At 30.2% G+C, this 20,444-nt stretch overlaps 1 protein-coding gene across 3 annotated transcripts in view; it reads left to right on the top strand.

The window, feature by feature from the left end:
- PDGFC (platelet derived growth factor C) overlaps positions 1–20,444 on the top strand; it is a 162,953-nt gene that overhangs the window by 71,767 nt on the left and 70,742 nt on the right. For 2 of the 3 annotated variants that reach the window (XM_039876224.1, XM_039876223.1), the window contains exons 2-3: positions 4,991–5,051; positions 14,420–14,615. In XM_039876224.1, coding sequence (XP_039732158.1) covers positions 14,512–14,615 — 104 coding nt within the window. In that variant the 5' untranslated portion in view covers positions 4,991–5,051; positions 14,420–14,511. The remainder of the gene's footprint in view (positions 1–4,990; positions 5,052–14,419; positions 14,616–20,444) is intronic. The other variant, XM_039876222.1, reaches the window with a different exon arrangement.

The raw sequence follows: 20,444 nt of genomic DNA, 5'->3' as shown, positions 1-20,444 counted from the left end.
AGTTTTAGAAATAAGATATAAATGAGAATTAGCGTTCTTCTCAATTTTGTTCACTGAAAAATTTACTTGTCATCAAAAAAACAGACATGAATAGGCATATTTGATGAAATTTGTAGTTAATATACTGCTTGAGTATGTAGCAGTGAGCCTGGGCTCCAGCACAGCAGCCTAACTCCACGTTCCAAGTCCTTAACTCAGTAGGCGGTGGATGAGTATTTGTTGGCTAAGTTCTGAAATCTAATTCTACTTAGAATATGTTCCATACATGATTTACTAAAAATTTCAGCTTAATATGCATACTAAAATATTTTATCTTTCACTGAAAGATGAACTTTGAGGATAAAGAAATATTTTTTAAAAATGATAGTTTAACTCCTTTATAGAACTTTTATTATATTGGACTTTTTATATATTACTGTTATACTGGACTTCTTAAATAAAAAAATAATGAGATCACAGCTATTGACTGTCTTCTCCATTCCACTTATACTCTTCAATAACAAGTAGAGAAGTGATGATGATTCCAGAGCATTCTATGAACTTGAATCCAAAGATGCTAAAAATGTACTCATTGTACTGTTTTACTATAAATGTTCTATACTATACTCACTAAAGGACTAAAGGAGAGAACCTACTCACTGTACAATTAAAAAAATGTTTTAATTAATATTATTGAATAAAAAATTTAATTACCTAAATAGAAGTTAAATATATACAGTACTGTTATATTTTTAAACATTTATTATTTCCTTTATGAAATACAAAGTCTGGTGAAAGATTTTGATTATATTGTTATAACCGTTCTTTAAGAACTAAGATATAACAACATATGTAATCCTTGTATTACTTCTTTTTTATCTAACCGAAAAGGCTTTCTTTTTTTTTGGCTGTGAAAAAAAAAATAGAGGAAAAAATTTAAAGTTGTCTTAATTATCTTCTAAAAATAAATCACTATCAATCCAGTCACAAAAGAACTAGGATCAAATTAGATGTATTTCATGCTGTCTGACCCACCTACATGGTTCAGGAGAACCACTGCCTGTTTACAAATACATGAACTGCTGCTACTTCTCACCCTGAGGGTACCATTTACAGGTGCCACAGAAGGAAGCAGCTTAGTTATCAATCTATGTGTGCAGTCTGGTGAGGATCATGTGCGTTATTACTTTTTTTGTTTTCTCTATTCATAATGTCTTAATCTAATTAGAAGTTTTCTCTTTAGTAGAGTGGCGATGATTAAGTCTTCCTCACAGTATCACTGTTAAGATAGTTCATGTGAGTGTCTAATAGTTACTAGCCCATTACTGGTGCTCAAAAGTTGGTAACTGCTTTTGTCATTCGTATTTCAAAACTATTATGTGAAATAAATACTTCTTGTGGAAATATGAGAGTGCAATTGTGCTGTATTCTTTTATATGTACATTTCTTGATAACAAATCTTTAAAATTCCTCGAGAAGATATTATTTTTTTCAGCAAATGTAAAGAGAATTCTTAGATTGTTCTAAATTATACATTTTAGATACATTTTTCCAGAAAATATTTAAACACTTTCACTCGGTTGTATTGGAAATATGTGAAATATTATCATTGTCTTAGGCAAAAAATCATTCTATGCCTTCTATATATAATATACTATATCTACTATACATATATTTGGCTATATATATCTATTATGTATATGTAATTCAAGTATGTATTTTTTCAACTCAAAAACTCAAGTTATCTTTTTGGAATGCCCTTCTTTTTTAACCCTTGATTGCTAAATTGGTTACTCTTTTATATTGATGCTGTTTTACCAAAATGGCACTGTAGACCATGGAGTGAAGAACTAATTGTTTTGCTTTATTAATGAACAAGTTATTTTTGGAGAAAATGTTCTTAACCTTGACTTCATAGATATAAGGGTTTGTAGATAGTTTCTAGGGGCTGGATGAATACTCTGAAGTTGTATGCTATTGTGTGAAAATTATGAGAGTATCTATTTAGATATATAATTTTCTTGTTTGAGCATCTATACCTTTCATCAGATCCTCAAACCTTTCTCAAGCCATTGGTTTAAGAGGATCAAAAAACAGCTCTTGCTTTTAAATTCTTAGTCCAGTAGTTTAACATACTTGAGGAATTCTGAAACCTAGTTTTATAATTGGAGCAATTATAAAGTATCAGAGAATTATAGACATTATTTAGCAAGTCATGTCAAGGTTTTTTTTCTTTTTTTTTTTTTTGTCTCAGAAACTTTCTACATTATGTTCTTCAGTCCAAATTATCCTACTGACATTTTACCATAATGGTGCTACTATGTTATTCCTCTATCCATAATACTTACAATCAGTTCTAAACATTTCCTTTATACTTGTCATCTAGAAAAATTAAAGCATAAGGCTAACTAGAATACATTTGCAAACTCCACACAGATGGTGGCGTTGACCAGGAATCGATTTTTTTTTTTCAATTGGTTATAACAACATGACATTGAACAAATGACTTTATTTGAGAACCTGCTCTACTTTACTTTTGATTTCTCAAAGATTGTGGTGAAGTAATTTCAAGCATGAATTTAATATAACTAAATTCCATAGAAAGATATTGATGACATGGCAATAGGTTGCTGGTATCTTTGCATATAATATGAGGGATTTGGGTTAATTATTCTTAAACTAGTGATATTCAGAAAGCAACAGGCCAGGAATGAACTCATGTCATCCTTTTTATCTACTAAGCAAAAAGCAAACTATACTTTTTACAGTAGTAAAAAGCAAACTATGAAAACAAAGCAAAACAAAGCCTAGACAGAACAAGTGATCTTTTAGACTTTGTTAATTAAATTACATAGATATTTTAAAAACTAAATAATCAAGTAAGTAGATGAATATATATGAGACTTGCATTCATTGTAAAGGATAAGTAGCTTTTACTTTTAATACAGTTTTATTTTTCCACACCTGTTAACCCTAATTATTGAATGTATTTGAAATGATCTTTCTTCTTTAAATTAATATAGAATTTGTCATTTTTTAAGGAGTACCAAATTTTGGAAGAATGTTTATAACTAGAAGTAGAATTAATGTCAACACTATTGTTTCAAGCAGCGAAATGGAGCCAGAATCCAGTAAATAAGTCGGAATCAGTAAAAATGTCTGCTGCTTTAGTGGTAGTATTAGAACCAGCTCACAAATAGCTCATTAAAAAGCAGTTAAACAGAGAAAGTTTTTCGGGTTTTTTGTTTTGTTTTGTTTTGTTTTGTTTTGTTTTTGTAGTACTTATAAAACCGACAAACCGGCTATTGTTTTAACCTATCTTGAAATAAAGTACTTTAAATTTAATAGATGTTACTAAATTTTTAAAAACAAAGAAAAAGTTCTACTCAGTGGACTAAGTTGAATAAGGATTCAAACAGGAAAATATACACTTAAGAATTAATCACACAGATGCCCAGGTCGAAAGATTTCCTGGAGTCATGTGATGTAGTAGAGAGAATAGACTTAGAAGATCTAGATCGAAGGTTAATTTTGTCATTTGTCATTAGGTTAACCATATGTTCAAACTGTCTGGGGACCATCATGGTTTATGTCTGTTGCCCTGACACAGTAATACCACTTTCATTCTTAAATGTATATTGATTGGGACAAGAAATTAATGGTCCACTTAGTTACTGTGACAGTCGACTCACAATAATAAAGTTTGCATGGTACGTCAGTTTTTAAGATTGTTGTGATAGCCGGAAAAAAACATGTATAAGAAAGTATTTTGTAATCTGAAAATCATTACAAGAACTGTAATGAAGTATTTAAATATTAGCGTATTCACTTGGGCAGAGTGTTTAAGGTGACTGAATGAAAGAGAGTAGTTTATTTTAATCAGTCATTCTTGAACAAATCATTATTACTTTTGTTTGAATAGTTGTATATGCCCTTTTTCCCTAAAGTATGCTCTGTTGAAATCAAGTCATTGACCATGACTATAAGGAATATTGAAACTTGGACTTTATTATTTGTGATAAGGATAAGAAATACATTCCATTTAATTAAAAATTTTAATGGGTTTCCTAAACTGAGAAGAATGGAACCAATTAATTTGTAATTCATTAACATTCAATTTAGTTTTGAATATTCTTAACATTTGCTTCTTTATCATTTTCAAGAGGTACTTACATGCCCTATTATCTTTGGAAAATGATTATAATTTTATTATTTTTATAAGCCATTATTAGTAATCACAAATTTTAATGCTTATCCCTATGAATTTGATCAATTTCTCAAAGCAAAAAAAATTCATACAGCACTATTCCTGGGCCCTGTTTTATTTCAGATGAATTATTTAATCACTGTACAGTGGCTGCCCCTTAACCTTTTGAATATTTTCCTGGGAAGATTTGTATTAATTTGAAATAAAATAAAACAAAAACAGTTTTTACTGATAGCAAATGAGTTTCTAACAACTTCAAGGTCCCTTTATCTGTAGGAAGAAGAAACGAATTCTCCCTGGTTAGGGAAGCCATTAACTAAATGCCAGGAAGACTACAAAAACTTGGCTAGAGAGTGTGAGTTCACCATATGGAATTTTTAAAAATCTTGTTTCTGGGACAAGATGTTTGGGGATAATTATACTTCACAGGGTGGTTAAAAACATTAAATAGGTAATGTATATGAAAGCATCTGGCCAGTAACCTGCAATTTTGAGTAGGTTCTTAATAGATATTTGTTGAGATCTGGGAAGAATGAAGAGTCAAGGGAATATATCCTACAAAATAATGCTCTTTCTTTTATTTTTTTCTATGCCAGCCAAGACCCTCTCCCTTAAAGATTGATATCAATGACCATGAATAAAAGTTTATTTGACTCAGATAATCATTTTTACAAGCTTTATGTGTCTTTTTGATCATTCAAAAAATTTTTACTTCCAAAATCTGAAATTGAAGATTCTGAACCACCTAGATTAGGATTTGAGGTCACCAAAAGACTCAATTTTACTATCTCCATCTACTGGCAGGGAGGAACTATACCCAAGCATCTGGACTGGCATAGAAAAGAGGAGAAAGAACATTTAAAAGGTAAGCAAAACATATATTTTTATTTACTCTGAATATTTAAACTTTTCTTATCATACACTCTAATGTACTCTCACATAATTAAGGTTGATGTAATGAACCATATTAAGGAAGAGAAATTTGTTTAGGAGGTACGATATTCTTATCTGATTCTTCAACATGAATAAGTATAGACTCAAATGCCTTGCTTTCATAATGGGAGTCTTTTCTATTCTTGTATTTCTAAATTTCTATCTAGTTATTCCAGTACTCCAGCGCTGTTTTCATTATCCCTAATAATCTTCAGACTGCAGTGTGCTTACTGAAATATCTCTATTCTCATTTCTGTATTCTCTGATATGTTAATGATAATTTCCCCTGGCATGTTATTTTGACCGTTATGACACAGAGATAGTAGAAGTATGTTTCTCAAAGTGTAATTGATTATTCTGGTGTTTCTTAGCCTTTTTGTCCATCTTTCACTTATAAGTATTTTCTTTTGGCACAAAAAGTTGAATAAAAGTTTCTTGTTGATTAATGTGTAATGTCTTAATGCATATTTATTTTAGTTAACTAATTAATTAATTAAGTTAGTATTTTGCCTTCCTATCGGAAATCTTTTGTTTTGGTTGACTTTTAACAAGAATGCACAATGGCAAGCAAATTTTGAAATATGATAACTGCTATAAAATAAATATTTTGATGGTTTGTGTGGTTTTAGAAAAATAGATCTCTAAATATAAATCAGGTAGTTTAAATGGTTAGCATAGTTGTTCTTAAGGCTTATGTTATGCATATCTTGCCTTAAAAAGCCCTTCCTCTACTTGAGAATAAGACTAGTAACCATTTCTCAAGATAGTTGGTAGTTACATTTGCAGCAATTAAGTTTAATTTATAAACCTAATTTGTAGTTTTTTTCTGGTTATTTCCTGCTCCTCCTCACCCATTGGGCATTTATTTCCATATCTTTCTTCCATTTGGGGGGGGGGGCAATATTCTATTTCTTTCAGAAGAGAAATGGATGAATTTGTAGGGAACATGGGTGGAGAGTTTTCAACATCAAAATGGGATTTCATGAACAAGAATTTTCAGGAAATGCTCTGTTCAAACAGGTCTGTTCACTTGCTGGGAGGTCGCAAATGCAGCTGGGGGATTACACTCAGATAAACAGTGCAAATACCATAAAGAAGAATTCTTGAATCTTCTTGTGACTTCTGACAGTGTCCAATCTGATAGACATATCCTCAAAGTCTTCCCTGAGATCAGAAGATGGGGCGATAGATATTTTTGAATAATTTTGAAGGAACTAGTGACAATGAGATGTCAGAAAATAATCTCTTCTCACAAATGAAACTTCTGGGGACTTTGTAAAGTCCAATTCAGTCCCTATTTTAAATAAAATTACATTATCTTCTTGAATCTGTCCCATCTGTCTCTTTTTAGACCTCTTGTCTCTGGATCTTTGGTTTGATTTTGAAACTATTGTCTGAATGCTAGCTGTTGCTGAATAATTCTGCTAATGGACATATTAAGACAATTCCAGAATAAAGTATACTTAACATCTTCATGTTTATGCTACTCACTCTTTTATAATAGACCATCGAGATGATAAAATAATATAAGCTGAGAAAAAATAGCTTGGCATAATTAGGTTGTCTCATGATCATTATTAAAAATATTTTTGCTTTGAGAAATAAAATTTAAGCAACCTATTTTCCCACCAAAATTGTGTTTTATTAGTACTTTATGGCTTTCATTTCTCTTAAAATCCTCACATTTGTATTTTACTTATATTTTAACACTACTTTAAAATTGACAAGTGTTGTTGAGGCCAGCGTGTGGGGTGGGAAGGTGATGTTTTCCAACAGGGCAGAATGGTTAGAACATTCATGAGCATATTTAATATTTAATCAAGCCTATGTGGGGCAGTCATGTCCTAGTATAATTGCTCTTTACTTATTCCTGATATCGTTATGAAATTAGTACCGAAACCAAAACTGTTGCTACAAATAAAACATAAATCTCGGATATTGTTTATGGACATGCAAATAGTTTATCACTTATTTACAGCATTTAAAACTTTTAAAATGTAAAATAAGAGGACATGATTTGTATAGAAGTGATCAAATTTATTATTTTTCCTATCTTTTGATGTTATTCATAAGAAAGTCATAGACTCATTAAGTATACATTGCATGCATTCACCTTAGAACATAAAATGCTAAGTACAAGTAGGAAACAGTAAAGTCTCATTTTTCAGCAGTTATGATTGCTAAACATGTTAAAAATGAAATAAATATATTCTTAGTTTATTGTTTCTTAAGAATTATTTATTTTGCCTAATTCAGAGCTTACCTTAAAATAAGAATTTAAAATATTTTAAATATTTATTAAAAGCAAAAATTAATGGTCTATTTGTACTTTTCTCTGAAAGAGTAAGTTTGTATCAATTACCTTTTCATTATTATTTTCTTCAATGAATTTTAAACGTCTTCTAATCAAAATGTTAGTACTGTATCTGGATATTGTGTGATCACAAAGAAACAGGTAACTACTTTCCATTCTTGAAATGATGGTAAATTCCAACGTGAATGTTGTAAGTTAACTGTCCATTGCAGATAGAAAATTGATATATGTTAAGTCTCTAAAACAGATGAGGTTCTTTACTGGACATATTTTCTCTTAAACAAGCTTATTTGTTTGCTTAAAGGTTATGTAATATGAATTTGTGCTTAATCACGTTAGCCAGTTTTGGTCATCATATTTCATAGAAATTTTGCTACTTAAAAAATTTCAGAGCTCCTAAAACTTTATGTAAACTTTCTACATTAAATAATAGTTTTAATTCAACAAGATTAAATATTGAACAAATGGAATCAATAGCGAATCTTTAAAATGAATGTTTCTTTTGTAATGTGAATTACTCAAAGTTTATCTCCATTCTACATTCTCATTTTGGCCTCTGTGGTATCTAAAGTAATGCATGACTTAACACAGAATAAAAAATAATAGCATTACCTAAGCATGTTTCACTATAGTGGTGTATGTAATTGCGTATGTATACAATTATATTCATTACTAATTGGTGTGTGATAAAGGCTTTAAGAAGATTCTGTGTTTATATACTTGGCTATTTACCCTGTGGCATAATAGGTAAGAAGATTATTGCCAATTTGACGTCCATAATGGAGACTTCATTTTAAAATATTATATCTCATTGTATCAAACCAAAAAAGTTATTTTTACCATTATTTTAAGACTAAAATACCATACTGTCAAATCTTTACTATTTCTATATCTCATGCCTCAATACCAAAATAATTTTATAATTCTTATTTGCTGTATCCTTTTTGATGCCAATTCACATATTTTAGAGTATGAAAAGGGAACAGTAATAATAGTCACATCAGAATAACAGTCTAAATCAAGGCCACCCCAGGCAAACCCAAACATGTTCTCTATATAATAATTTGGTGTTATACGTAAAAAAAATCTTAATTTTAATTGGCTTAAATAGTAAAAATGATTTCTTTAGTTATGTACCTGAGAAGCCCTAAGATGGGGTGAATTTATTATGTAGTTTGAGCTGGGATCTAGCTCCTTTTTTTCTATATTGCTATGCATCTGCCTACTTCTGTGCATTGACTTTTTCATCAGACTGTATTCTATTATGATAGCTTAATAGCTATCGTAGTTTTGGATTATACTTCTGCACCCAAAATGGTCCTATCTCCAACTATTGGAGGGAGGGGGGAAGCCACTGGATTCATTCTGATTTGCTCATTAGAAACATTTATGCAGTGAGGGAAATGGACTTATGTGGATTTTCCAGACATACTTCTGGGTAGGGTTGATCCTAGCTTGCTTTATTCAATGGCTGCTTCACAATGGTGATAGGGGATGTTGGGAAGATGCTCACTGTATTAACTTTCTTTCATCGCATATGGAAGATTTGTTGTGAACTTCTGGAACACAAGTTTCCTTTCCTACCATTGCTCATAGATAGGAGGCTAATGGCTGAATTCTGATACTTCTCATTAGATACCAAAAAAAAAAAAATTCAAACCTTTTTTTAAAGATAAGGAAATGGCAACATTTCTACAAAGTTGCCCTTTTTCATCCCTCTTTAATCAACCTGTAGAGGGGAATCAGAAACTTAAAATCACTACCTAAAAAGCACTGCTTTTTGCTTAACCTATTTGATCTCTGTGAAATTGGAATCATTATACATATGACCAATTTTGTATTACCTTACTTAGCAATCACATAGTCACTGACATCAGAAAACCTTGATATCTGATAACTTTTCTCTCTCATTGTATTTGAATTAAAATATAATGGCCTAAGTTTCTTTTTCATGTACATACTGATTTATAATTTTTGAGATGGTTAATTTATACAATTATCATTTCACTGAACTTTAAAATAGCCTGCAATTACCTCTAGTTCATAAAAAATAAATTGGTATCAAGTGTCTTGCCTAAAATAACAAATTTTATCATCAATAGATTTATATTTCGGAGTCAAGATAAAATGATGACTATAACTGTGACATTCTCAGAATGTGGTAAAATTATAGAAAAATGTTTTATTTTTTAAAAATAAGCAAGCGTATTATGAAAATAACATCTCAAAAATGAGTACTCTAAGACCTATCACCTTCAGCTGAAAAATATATGTAGGTTTTAATAGATGAATTATGAGTAAGATATCGAATACAAATTGAGGGACTTTATTGGGGAGGAGCATAAATTGTAAAATCTTTTGATCCTCACATGTACAATCTCTGGAAGCTTAGGAATTAAGGATGAAATTTTGAATAATAGATAAAATTGTCTTCTGCCGTGTTCTGAGATAGCGAGTCTTTTTATGATATTAATATATATGAGGTAGTGCCATGTGCTGGACACAAAGCTAGATACTGGTATGGACTTCAATAAAAACAATTTTGCCTTCTAAGAACCCACAGTATGGTAGAAAAGTAAGAAAGGTCAACCCATATATTATGACTGAAACATGCAGTCCTAAAGGAATGTACACAGGAATCAAGTATGGCTTTCTAAAAGAGATAACTTCTGAAGTGGGTTTTGATAGTCTAATATTACTTTCCTGATATACCTAGTCCAGTACTGATACTAAATTGCAGTCCTAGAAGGTGTCTCATCAAGAGGCCAAGGCTTTGTTTTGTTTCTGATCCAAAGCACCTGGAGGAATGCATGAAACATAATAGGTTCTCAATATGGTTTTTGACCATTTCATTCCCTTGAGGAATAAAATGATTATCTTCTCGGATAAATTCAAGAACCTCAAGTGAGCATGTCTTAAATATATTGTTTTATGATTTACTTAATATAACAATCCCTTATTTTATTTTTCTGTCGTGAACATTTATCTTTGTAATTTGTAAACATTTTGAGGTAAACAACACTAACTTGATTATCTTTGCCTTATTTTGCTGTTGTTTTAAAGGTATAGGAAATGGTAGATTTGAGCTGGTGATAAAACAGAAATGAGTCTGAGTTTTCTGTATGGTATATTATACTTTTGTATTAATAGTCGAAATTTAAAAAATTAAACTTGAAAATGTGGTATTTCTATATTGTTCGGAATTTATGAGAGATATTTGTTTGCTGTGTGGAGCTCAAGTACATCTTCTCTCTATAGAAATTAAGATTAGGATGAGATTACTCTGGATTTTCTAGGCAAAAATGTGCCAGTCATGGAGTAGGTAAAACTAGCCATATAGAAACATGATAGATAATAGATAGATAAATGATAGATAGATAGATGGATGATAGGTAGGTAGGTAGGTAGGTAGGTAGGTAGATAGATAGATAGATAGATAGATAGATAGATAGATAGATAGATAGATAGATATAAGAGATAGATATATTTTTCACGTTTAAGTATATGCATTTTATCCATGAGGTTTTGACATATATATATCTCATTTGATTTTTAACTAGTATTGTTAAAAGTGAACTACGTTAACTGAGAGTTAATGAGGTAGAAGCAGAAATAGCTTTTATAAAGAAACTAGCATGATTAGGATAAAGAAGTATTATCACATGGGAAAAAAACAGCGAGAAGAGCAAAACACAGATAATACACACCAGTGAATATGTGTATTTATCAAGTAAGGATTGGAAAATAGATGCGACAGCAATTACAGAAATACCTTTTTTATACACAATTCAAAATTAACATATATTTAAAGGTAAACAACAAATCTCAGAAGACATCTGTGAAGTCTACTAGCTTACAGTAACATGTCACACAGTCTTGCCTGTGTGAAACAAGAACTAGTATTTTTTAGAACTCTAAAACTAAAGCAAGGAGATTCATTTCTTTTTACCTAATTCTTAATCTTACGGTTCTTCTTTCATACCATAGTCAACTTAAACATTGGCATTGGTAAGGAAATGGATGATTTATCTTTCTTTAGGAGTTATATGTTATCCAGAAACCTTTTTTTTAATGTTACCCTTATTAATAACATAGCATTTTCAATTATCATATTTTTTATTGCATTTTATGATCTTATTCCTACCCTCTTTTATCTGTAATAAATATAGCTTCAAAGGGAATAATGGTATATAATTCATGGTAAACATAAGAAATTATTTTGATTTTAATGCTAAATTTATTGAATACATACAAATATACAATGATTCTGTATAATTGAATTGTATGTGTACATACATAGTGAACAATTTTATAGTATTTACACTATTAATCTCTCTTCTTTTCATTTTCTATTTTTGTTTTATTTTAGTTTTCAATACTTCTTAAGAGGGGTTGTGCAAGATAATGTGAAATAATGTATATTTATATAAATAATAAAAATTGTGTTTATATACATTTTCACTTTTCATGTAAGCTCATCTACAATGAACAAGATTTATTCTTGCTTAGAATACATTGAAAGAAGCATGTTGTAAATATTTTAGTGATTTGACTACAAACATTTGTTTTATTTCATTGGTACTTTCTGTGTGTGTACTAGTCATTGGATATAGGAAAAGCAGATGTTCAATAAAATAGTCAAAAAAATATATACTTGTCTTATACCTGAAATACCAGTTAAAGTTATATATTTGGAAAGATGAGTTTTTTAAAGAACAGAGCTATCAATGCAGTGTTGTAATTTGATAGAACTTAATGTTTGTTGTTTTTTTTTTCTTTTTGATTATAGGCCTAGTTGTTTGAGATTTACATAAAACTTTGACAGTCATGCAAACCACATGCATGTGGTGGCAAACCTCATTGCATTTTGAGATTAATTTTCAAGAGCTCCAGTCTGACTTAGGAAATTTACATTTTACCACAAATAAGGCCTAGATTTTCAGTCTATTAATTATATTTAGTTTAATTACAGTTTAATGGAATTATAAATTATAAAGAAAAAAAGAAGTAAACAATTTAAATACATACCTTTTGTTCATGAACTTTTTTGACTGAAGATATAAAAATGGAATTCAGATCTTTTAGTAGCCATGTAGTTTTCTAGACTGTATATGAGAGTACCTTTTTTTATTTGAAAAGAGTACCTCGGATGATATAAGGCATGTGTTTTGATACAGAATGGGGCACATGTTACATTTTATTAATCTGATTAGAAAAATTAATAAATAATATTAATTATTATAGGAGTACTTTTGATATAAACTAGTTCCATAAACACCTCCTGAAATACTTAGATTATTGGAAGAAAATTTAGAGAGTGGGGAAATATCTCATTTTTATAAGAAATCTTTGAAAACAATTTAATTTTAATAGTAAGTTATCATTTGAGAGTATAGAGGAGAATTCATCTTTCTTGATAGATCTTTTTGTCTTTTTAGAAGATATACTGGTGCTAAATTATGTGCATAGAAGAATTATTGATCATTTCATGTATGTTAACATAGCCAATACCAGTATCAAATATTAGCATCCAGTATGAGGGAAGATGTTTCTGTGTAGGTTGCTTACTGCTGAGGATAAGTTTAGGCACTGGGAAGAATGGTAGCATGAAATTATTTATTTAATTTAAAAATCTTATAGTACTTAAAGCCTATTTTACTAATATGTTATTCCTCATAATGTGAACTGTGTATATTCACAGAACATTATGCATCCTTACCTTGTCTTCCTAATTATAAGTTAGACAATATAAAATAATACTTAGTTTACTGATTATTGAAACAGCCAAGTTTAAGAGAATGAAAAATTTGTTTAAAGACTCATAAATACAAATTGTTAAAATAATTTTGAGTATTTTACTAATAAAACAGGTTATTTTTTTAACCTTAATAATATTTTAATTAATACCTGACCCTTGACATCGCCTTTTAAATTCAAGAAGTTTCTTAAAGAAATATTCTTAGATTGTATTTTATCAAGGTGAAATGATGTGTTTTGACTAACATAAATCCTAAATGAAAAGTTGCTACAATTACTGTAATTGCTGCTGAAGAATGAAGGCAAAAACAATACTTGCAATCCAAACAGCTTTGTGAAGAGTAGAAGACATATTTGTTTTCTAATATTATGTAAGACCACAAACTTAGCAGTTTAAAACATTCTTTATTGACTCTCAGCTCTATAGGTCAGAAGTCAGGGCACTGTGTGACTGGTTCTGGCTGAGTTTTTGCAAGACTAAAATCAAGGTGTCAGCCAGACTCAATTCCTTTCTGGAGAATGTCCAGAAGAGGCTGCTTCCACACCTGTTCATGTTCCTTGAGGTTTTAGGACTGAGGTACCTATTTCCTTGCAATTTGTTAGTCTTAGACTGCCTTCAGCTTCTGGCACATTGCACCCTCCATTTTCAAAGCTAGCAACAAAGAATTTCTCTCTTGTTGAATCTCTCTCACACTTTGATTTTCTGAGTTTAAGAAGCACTCGGTTTCTTTTAAGGGCTAACCTTATTAGGTTAGGCCTAGGCAGATAATCTACTTTTTAATGAACTAATTACTAAACCTAATCATAATTAGAGGACTTTAATTATTATTTGTATTTTTAAAACTAGAGTTATATCAAGTGTCTTTTTCTAATATGACTCATATTTGATAAGGTCTTGGTGATTAAGGTCTTAACTCAAATTTATTGTGATTTTAGGAATCCAAAAGAGTTGGTTGACATTTCAGTAATTTAAAAAGATGAATTGGTTGTGTTCTTTCAAGTGTAAATATACACAGGTTTTTTTATTCAATAGTGTTAAAATAATGTTATTTTTTCTGGATAAATTCTGAAAAAAATTAGTACTTGGATTATATTGTGTAAAGCATACCTAACACTTGTTTGAGGTACAATGTGAATAAATTTAAAAAAAAACAAACATTTATTTTGAAAGCTATACATTTTGAAATGTCTGTTCTAAATGTATGTCTATGGCTATGTTTTTGTTTTAGGGGTACAAGATCCCCAGCATGAGAGAATTATTACTGTGTCTACTAATGGAAGTATTCACAGCCCGAAGTTTCCTCATACTTATCCAAGAAATATGGTCTTGGTGTGGAGATTAGTAGCGGCAGAGGAAAATGTATGGATACAACTTACGTTTGATGAAAGATTTGGGCTTGAAGACCCAGAAGATGACATATGCAAGTAAGTTATCATGCCTGAAATTACAACAGAGTGTAACAACTGTTATAGTCTTTCAAGTTGCTTCATTTTGATGATGTGATTTTAAATAGCATCTTTTGTTCTATGTTTTTCTGGTGATCCAAGAAATTTATAGCTTTATAATTTAAGCCATGTTTCATTTAAAATCTTCATTTAAAATTAGAAGACACATACATGTACATATACAGTCAGTTTCTATCTACTTCTGAAAATAATTTGAGGTAATTTATGGTAACAAATACATATAGAGTAAAACAAATTAAATTAAGTAATAGAGAATAAAAAACCAAGTAAAGGAATGCAGTTGTGCCAGAAAAACCTAAGTTACCATTAGTGCTAAAAATTATACATTTGAGCCTCCTGGTAGCCACATCAATAAGCTATTAAAAGAAAAAGTGGTATCTACAGGTACATATTATTCATAGTCTCCAGTATTCATAAGTGCACATATAGATACATATACACACATAAGACTAAGAAGTTTGAATATTTCATTGCAATGAAAAAAATACAGTTCTGAAAGCAGAATTAGAAATTTAGGCTAACATTATGGTTTGCCAGGTAGAAATATATCATAATTTTCCTGGAAGCATTCATGAACCAAAGTCAGCTGGAGTATTTCACCCATGCAAAAGACCACCTACTGTATGTCATATAAATATTACTCTTTAAATCCTATGTGAATACACTTTTCAAGGTTGGGTGGTCTTATTGAAGATTTTTCACTTCAATGGCATTTGTATATCATAAAAATATTTTACTTGAGCTTCTTTGTGGAGTTCTTTATTTTTTCTTTGATATACAAGTTGAAGGAGAATTTTCATTCTACGGTATATTACAGATAAATATTTCAGTACAGATGAAATAAACTTTGTACTGGCTGTCATCACAGTTTGGATCTTTAACACTTATATGGTTATATATTTTTTTCACATTTCTTCTTTCTGCAACTATGCATTTCTTGTTATTTTTTCCCTTATATCTTTAATCTTAGACCTTGAGAATAGAAGCTATCCTAGCTATCTATAGAGACACAGAGAAGTAAAGTTGCTACCCTATGTCTCATTTGTATTTTATACCTAAACAAATGCTAAAATCTATTTTTCCTAATACCCATATAGGTAGTTTTCTACCGTGCTATATACTGTACTTCTTGTCTTCTTTCCATATGTAGGATTTCATGATCTTGTCAAAAATTGTGAAAAGTTTATGATTTATCCTACTTGCACTATAACAAGTAGGCCTACCATAATTTTATGGATGTTAATGGAAGACAGAAACAAAAGACTATATTAACTCAATAGCAGCAGCCAGAGTATTAGCACTTTCTTGTGTCTCTTCCCTTAGTTCCAATGCCCACAGATCAATGCCAAGAGGGCCACAGGACACCTACATACCTAGTGAGTTATGTTATAGGAGAATAGTATCATATGTGTGTGTATGTGCATAGTTATGTGTGTATATATGTAATATATGTTCATATTAAATGATGAGTGATTGTTAAATGATAAAAATTAAACTATCATCCAGCATGCCTCACCTAGGTTGTGACTCAACTTTACTCAATTTGAGACTCAGTTTAAGAAAAGTGACTCTTGCAATAGTTCTGAAATCCTTTCCTTTTTTTGTCCCTGATTACACCCTCTACTTGTCCCTGCAAATTTAATCATCGCCTTAAGTTTTTTTCACTCTATCTTCTGATTTCTCTATAATTTTACCACATGCACATATTTCCCTGTGTACAGTCTTGTAAAAAGTAAATTATTTTTTTGCCTATTTTGAAATATATATCAATGGGATAATACTATGTGTTTACTCTTATGATTTAATATGCATTTCAAAACAAGCAAAACTAAACAATATGATGTTTTTAAAGTTGGCTCATGTTGATGCAGATAGCTTAGATCATTTGTTTTCCCTGAGGTATAGTATTCCGTTGTATAAATAGTCAACCTTTTTTGTCTGTCCTACTTTGATGAATGTTTGGCTTATTTCCAGTTCTCTTTGTCCAAAAATGCAAGAAAACTTTTTTTTAAGTCTATATCTGAGAACGACTTTGCTGTCTCAAGATATTTATATTTTCAACTTCACTAGGTAGAATTAAATTGATTTTAAAAGTGAACAATTTACACTTCTACCAACACTATACAAATATTTTATTTCCATTAGCCTTTTGATTTGTCATTTTTTAAATGTTTGGTAGTATGGTAAGTATAAAATTGTACCTCAGTATTAATTTTCATTTATTTTTCTCTAATTACTAATGAGGTTGATATTTTTATATTATTATTGCCTATTCTTATTTCCTTTTTTGTGAAATGCCTGCTCATGTCTTTTGCCCAGTTTTTATTGGACTGTTTGACTATTTAAATTTTACTTTTCATATTTAAGTCCTTGGTCCAGCTATAGTTTATTTTTATCTATGATGCGATGTTTTCTTAATAAGTATCTAATAGAGTCCCCACATCCTTTATTAAATCATCATTCTTTCCACAGTTATGTGCAAAGCCAGCTAACTTGCAGATCAGATTTCTGTGCATGATCTAGTCTGCTTCTGGGCTCTCTCTTCTGTTCCTTTGGTCAGTTGTGTCAATCTGTGTAGCAAAATGACATTGTCTTTATTACTGAAGCATTAGAGAAGGTCTATAATATGGAAGTCTTCATTTTCTCCTTTTGTAGCATCCTCACTATTTTACTTTTTAATATATTTTTTAGAAATAAGTTGTCAAGTTCCTTGAAAACTCCTGTTGTGATTTTTATTATAATAGCATTGAATGTATAGATCATTTTAAAGAGAATTGACATCCTTATACTAATGACTTTTCTTGTCTTTGAGAACTTTATGTTTCTCCATTTATTGGGAGGGATCTTCTTTATTGTCTATACAGTTTTAAAATCTTCTTTATAAAAATGTTATGCATCATTATTTAGATTTATTTTTATATTCTATAGACTGTTCCTAAAATCCTGTTTTAAAAATTATATTCCTAATTGTATATTGCTGGTAAATAGCAATGCAATCAATTTTTAGTATTGATCTTATATCTGGCAGACTGGCTATGCTATTTTAGTTATTTTAATACTAGTCCTGGAAATTATTTTGGTTTAAGCAAAAAAAAAATCATGTTTGTGAAAAAAACCTTTTTTCTTCTGTTTAGTTCTTTAACTCTTTTTCATCTCTTATTAAGCTGTTGATTGTACTAGTAGGTCTCTCTGTCCTCTTGCTGATTTTAGAATTTCCTTTTTTAAAGAAAATTAACTTTAAAATATGGAGTAACTTTGGAGTTAAAGGATTTTCCAAAGATAGTACAGAGAAGTTCCATATGCCCTTAACCCAAGTTCCTATAATGTTAGCATCTTATAGGACCACAGCACATGTACATAACCAAGAAATTAACATTTATACAATACTATTAACTAAACTACAGACTTTATCCAGATATCAGCAGCTTTTTCACTTTTTGTCCTTTTTCTGTTTCAGGATACTTTTCAGGATAAGCATATTGCACTAACTCATATCTCCTTAGTCTCTTCCAGTCTATGACAGTTTCTTTCCTTGGATTTCATGCCCTTGACAGTTTTGAAAAAACTAAGGAGATATTGGTCAGATATTTTGTAGACTTTCCCTCAGTGTAGGCTTTTTAGATGTTTTCTCATGATTACATTGAAGTTATGAGTTTGAGGAAAAGATTCCAAATAGTGATATGCCCTTCTACTCGTAACATATCAGAATGTACATGCTATCAACCTCAATTATCATTGATGTTGTTAACCTCGATCACTTAGGGTGAGTTTCTCTTCTAATGTAGTAATACATTTTGCTCCATGTGCTATTATTTGGAGGCATGTAACTCAGCCCAGCCCACATACAAGTAGATAATGATTAACTTCCATCTTCTAGAGGAGGAAACATATATATACATGATTTGGAATTCTTTAGTAAAGAAAATTTGTGGCCTTTTCTTTTCTTTCCTTCCTTCCTTCCTTCCTTCCTTCCTTCCCTTCCTTCCTTTACTTCCCTTCCCTTCCTTCCCTCCTCCCTCCCTCCCTCCTCCCTCCTCCATCCTTCCCTCCATCCTTCTTTCCTTCCTTCCATCATTATATCAGTATAGACTCATGGATATTTATTTTATTCTTTGTGTTATAATCCAATGCTATCATTATTTACTTTGTTGTTGAAATTGTTCTATCTTTGGCCACTGGTAGTAAATGGTTATAAATCAATATTGAATGTAATGATTAATGAAGAATTTTTTTCTTTATTATTTGAAATATGTCCTTTTTTACTTTGCTAGGAGATATTTTTCCACTTTGGGAAAAATTTTTGATTCTTAAAATTTTTACATTTAAAAATAAGTTATAGACATAATGACACTTTATACCTCACCATGTGTCATCAAAGAACAAGGATATTCCTTTTGTAATTTCAATACCATTTTCATATATAAGAAATTTAACAGTAATATGAAAGTATTACCTAATATATAACTGACTTTACAATGTTTCAAATGATCCCAAAATGTGATCACTTTTTTCTTTTTTTCTTATTGTGTTTTGATTTTGTAATAAATTATTCATTATATATAACATTTGATTATTGTGACTCTTGTCTTTTCTTAGCTTCCATGACATTAGTATTTTTTGAATAGTTCAGATCATTTGTTCTGCAGAATGTCTCTTAGTATCAATATGTATTCATAATTAGGTCCTGCTTCAAAATTTTGGCCAGAATGTTCTGTAGGTGATGGGCACTTAATGATTGCTCATAATGTCAGTTTATTGCATTACCAGTGACATGAGTTTGATTTCTCAATACTGTTTTAGCATCCTGCCAGTTTTGATAATGAGATATTTTTATTTCTGTCCATTTGAAGATTTTTATGATATTTATTATTTTTTTCTTTTAAACCATAATTCATAGAGAAGCATATTGTTTACTTTCTGTACAAAGTATAAGGTTTTTAAATGCATTTTTATTATAGATTTCTAAATTAATCGTATGTTGTATAAAGAATATGGCCTGTCTGTGATTGTTTGAAATTTAAGATTTGGCTTCATTTGCTTCAGATCTTTACATTTTTCTAATGTGCTTGGAGAAATGGTGCAGTCTTCATTTATGGGGTGCAACACTCTCTATGTGTCCATTACATCAATATGTGCAACTGTGCTGATCATACATGCCTCTATCATTCCTGATTTTTTTCTTCGTCATATGTCATTTAGACAGATGTATTAAATTCTACTAATAGAGGATGAATAGATTTATCAGTTTCATCTTATAAGTCTGTCAATTTTTGCTTTCTTTGTTTTTAAATTATTCAGACAAGCTCAGAGATGCGACGACCTTGTTTAATCTGCATTAAAGTTTTGTTTTTGCTTCAAAGTATATTACACCTAATATTAATAATGTTACATCAGGTAATTTTGGTTATTACTTGCTTGAAGTTCTTTCTATTATTTTACTTTTAACTCTCCTGTGTCCCTTTTTGTGTCTGTGTGTGCATGTTAATAAGTGTGTCTATGGGTGTTTTTGTTGTCTCTTGTGAAAGGAACATAAGTAGTATTAAAAAGAAAGATTTAGTACAAAAAAAATCTTTATATTTTCACTTAAGAACTTAATCTAATACCTTGATTTTTGTCATACATATTTGGGATTCAGTGCTACTGTTTATTTTGTCCATCCCATTTATACTTATTTTTCTGTTTCTTTGGTTTTCTTTCTTGCATTTATTATTTTTCTTGTTTTACTTTTATTTTCTACTAACTAGAAAGTATAAATCAATTTCTGTTTTTAATGGCCATGTTAGAAAT

The sequence above is a fragment of the Pteropus medius genome, unplaced genomic scaffold (genome assembly GCF_902729225.1).
Source record: "Pteropus medius unplaced genomic scaffold, Ma_sr-lr_union100, whole genome shotgun sequence".
Taxonomy (NCBI): domain Eukaryota; kingdom Metazoa; phylum Chordata; class Mammalia; order Chiroptera; family Pteropodidae; genus Pteropus; species Pteropus medius.
Note: the sequence above shows the minus strand (reverse complement) of the source record. Positions and strands in the feature narration are given on the sequence as shown.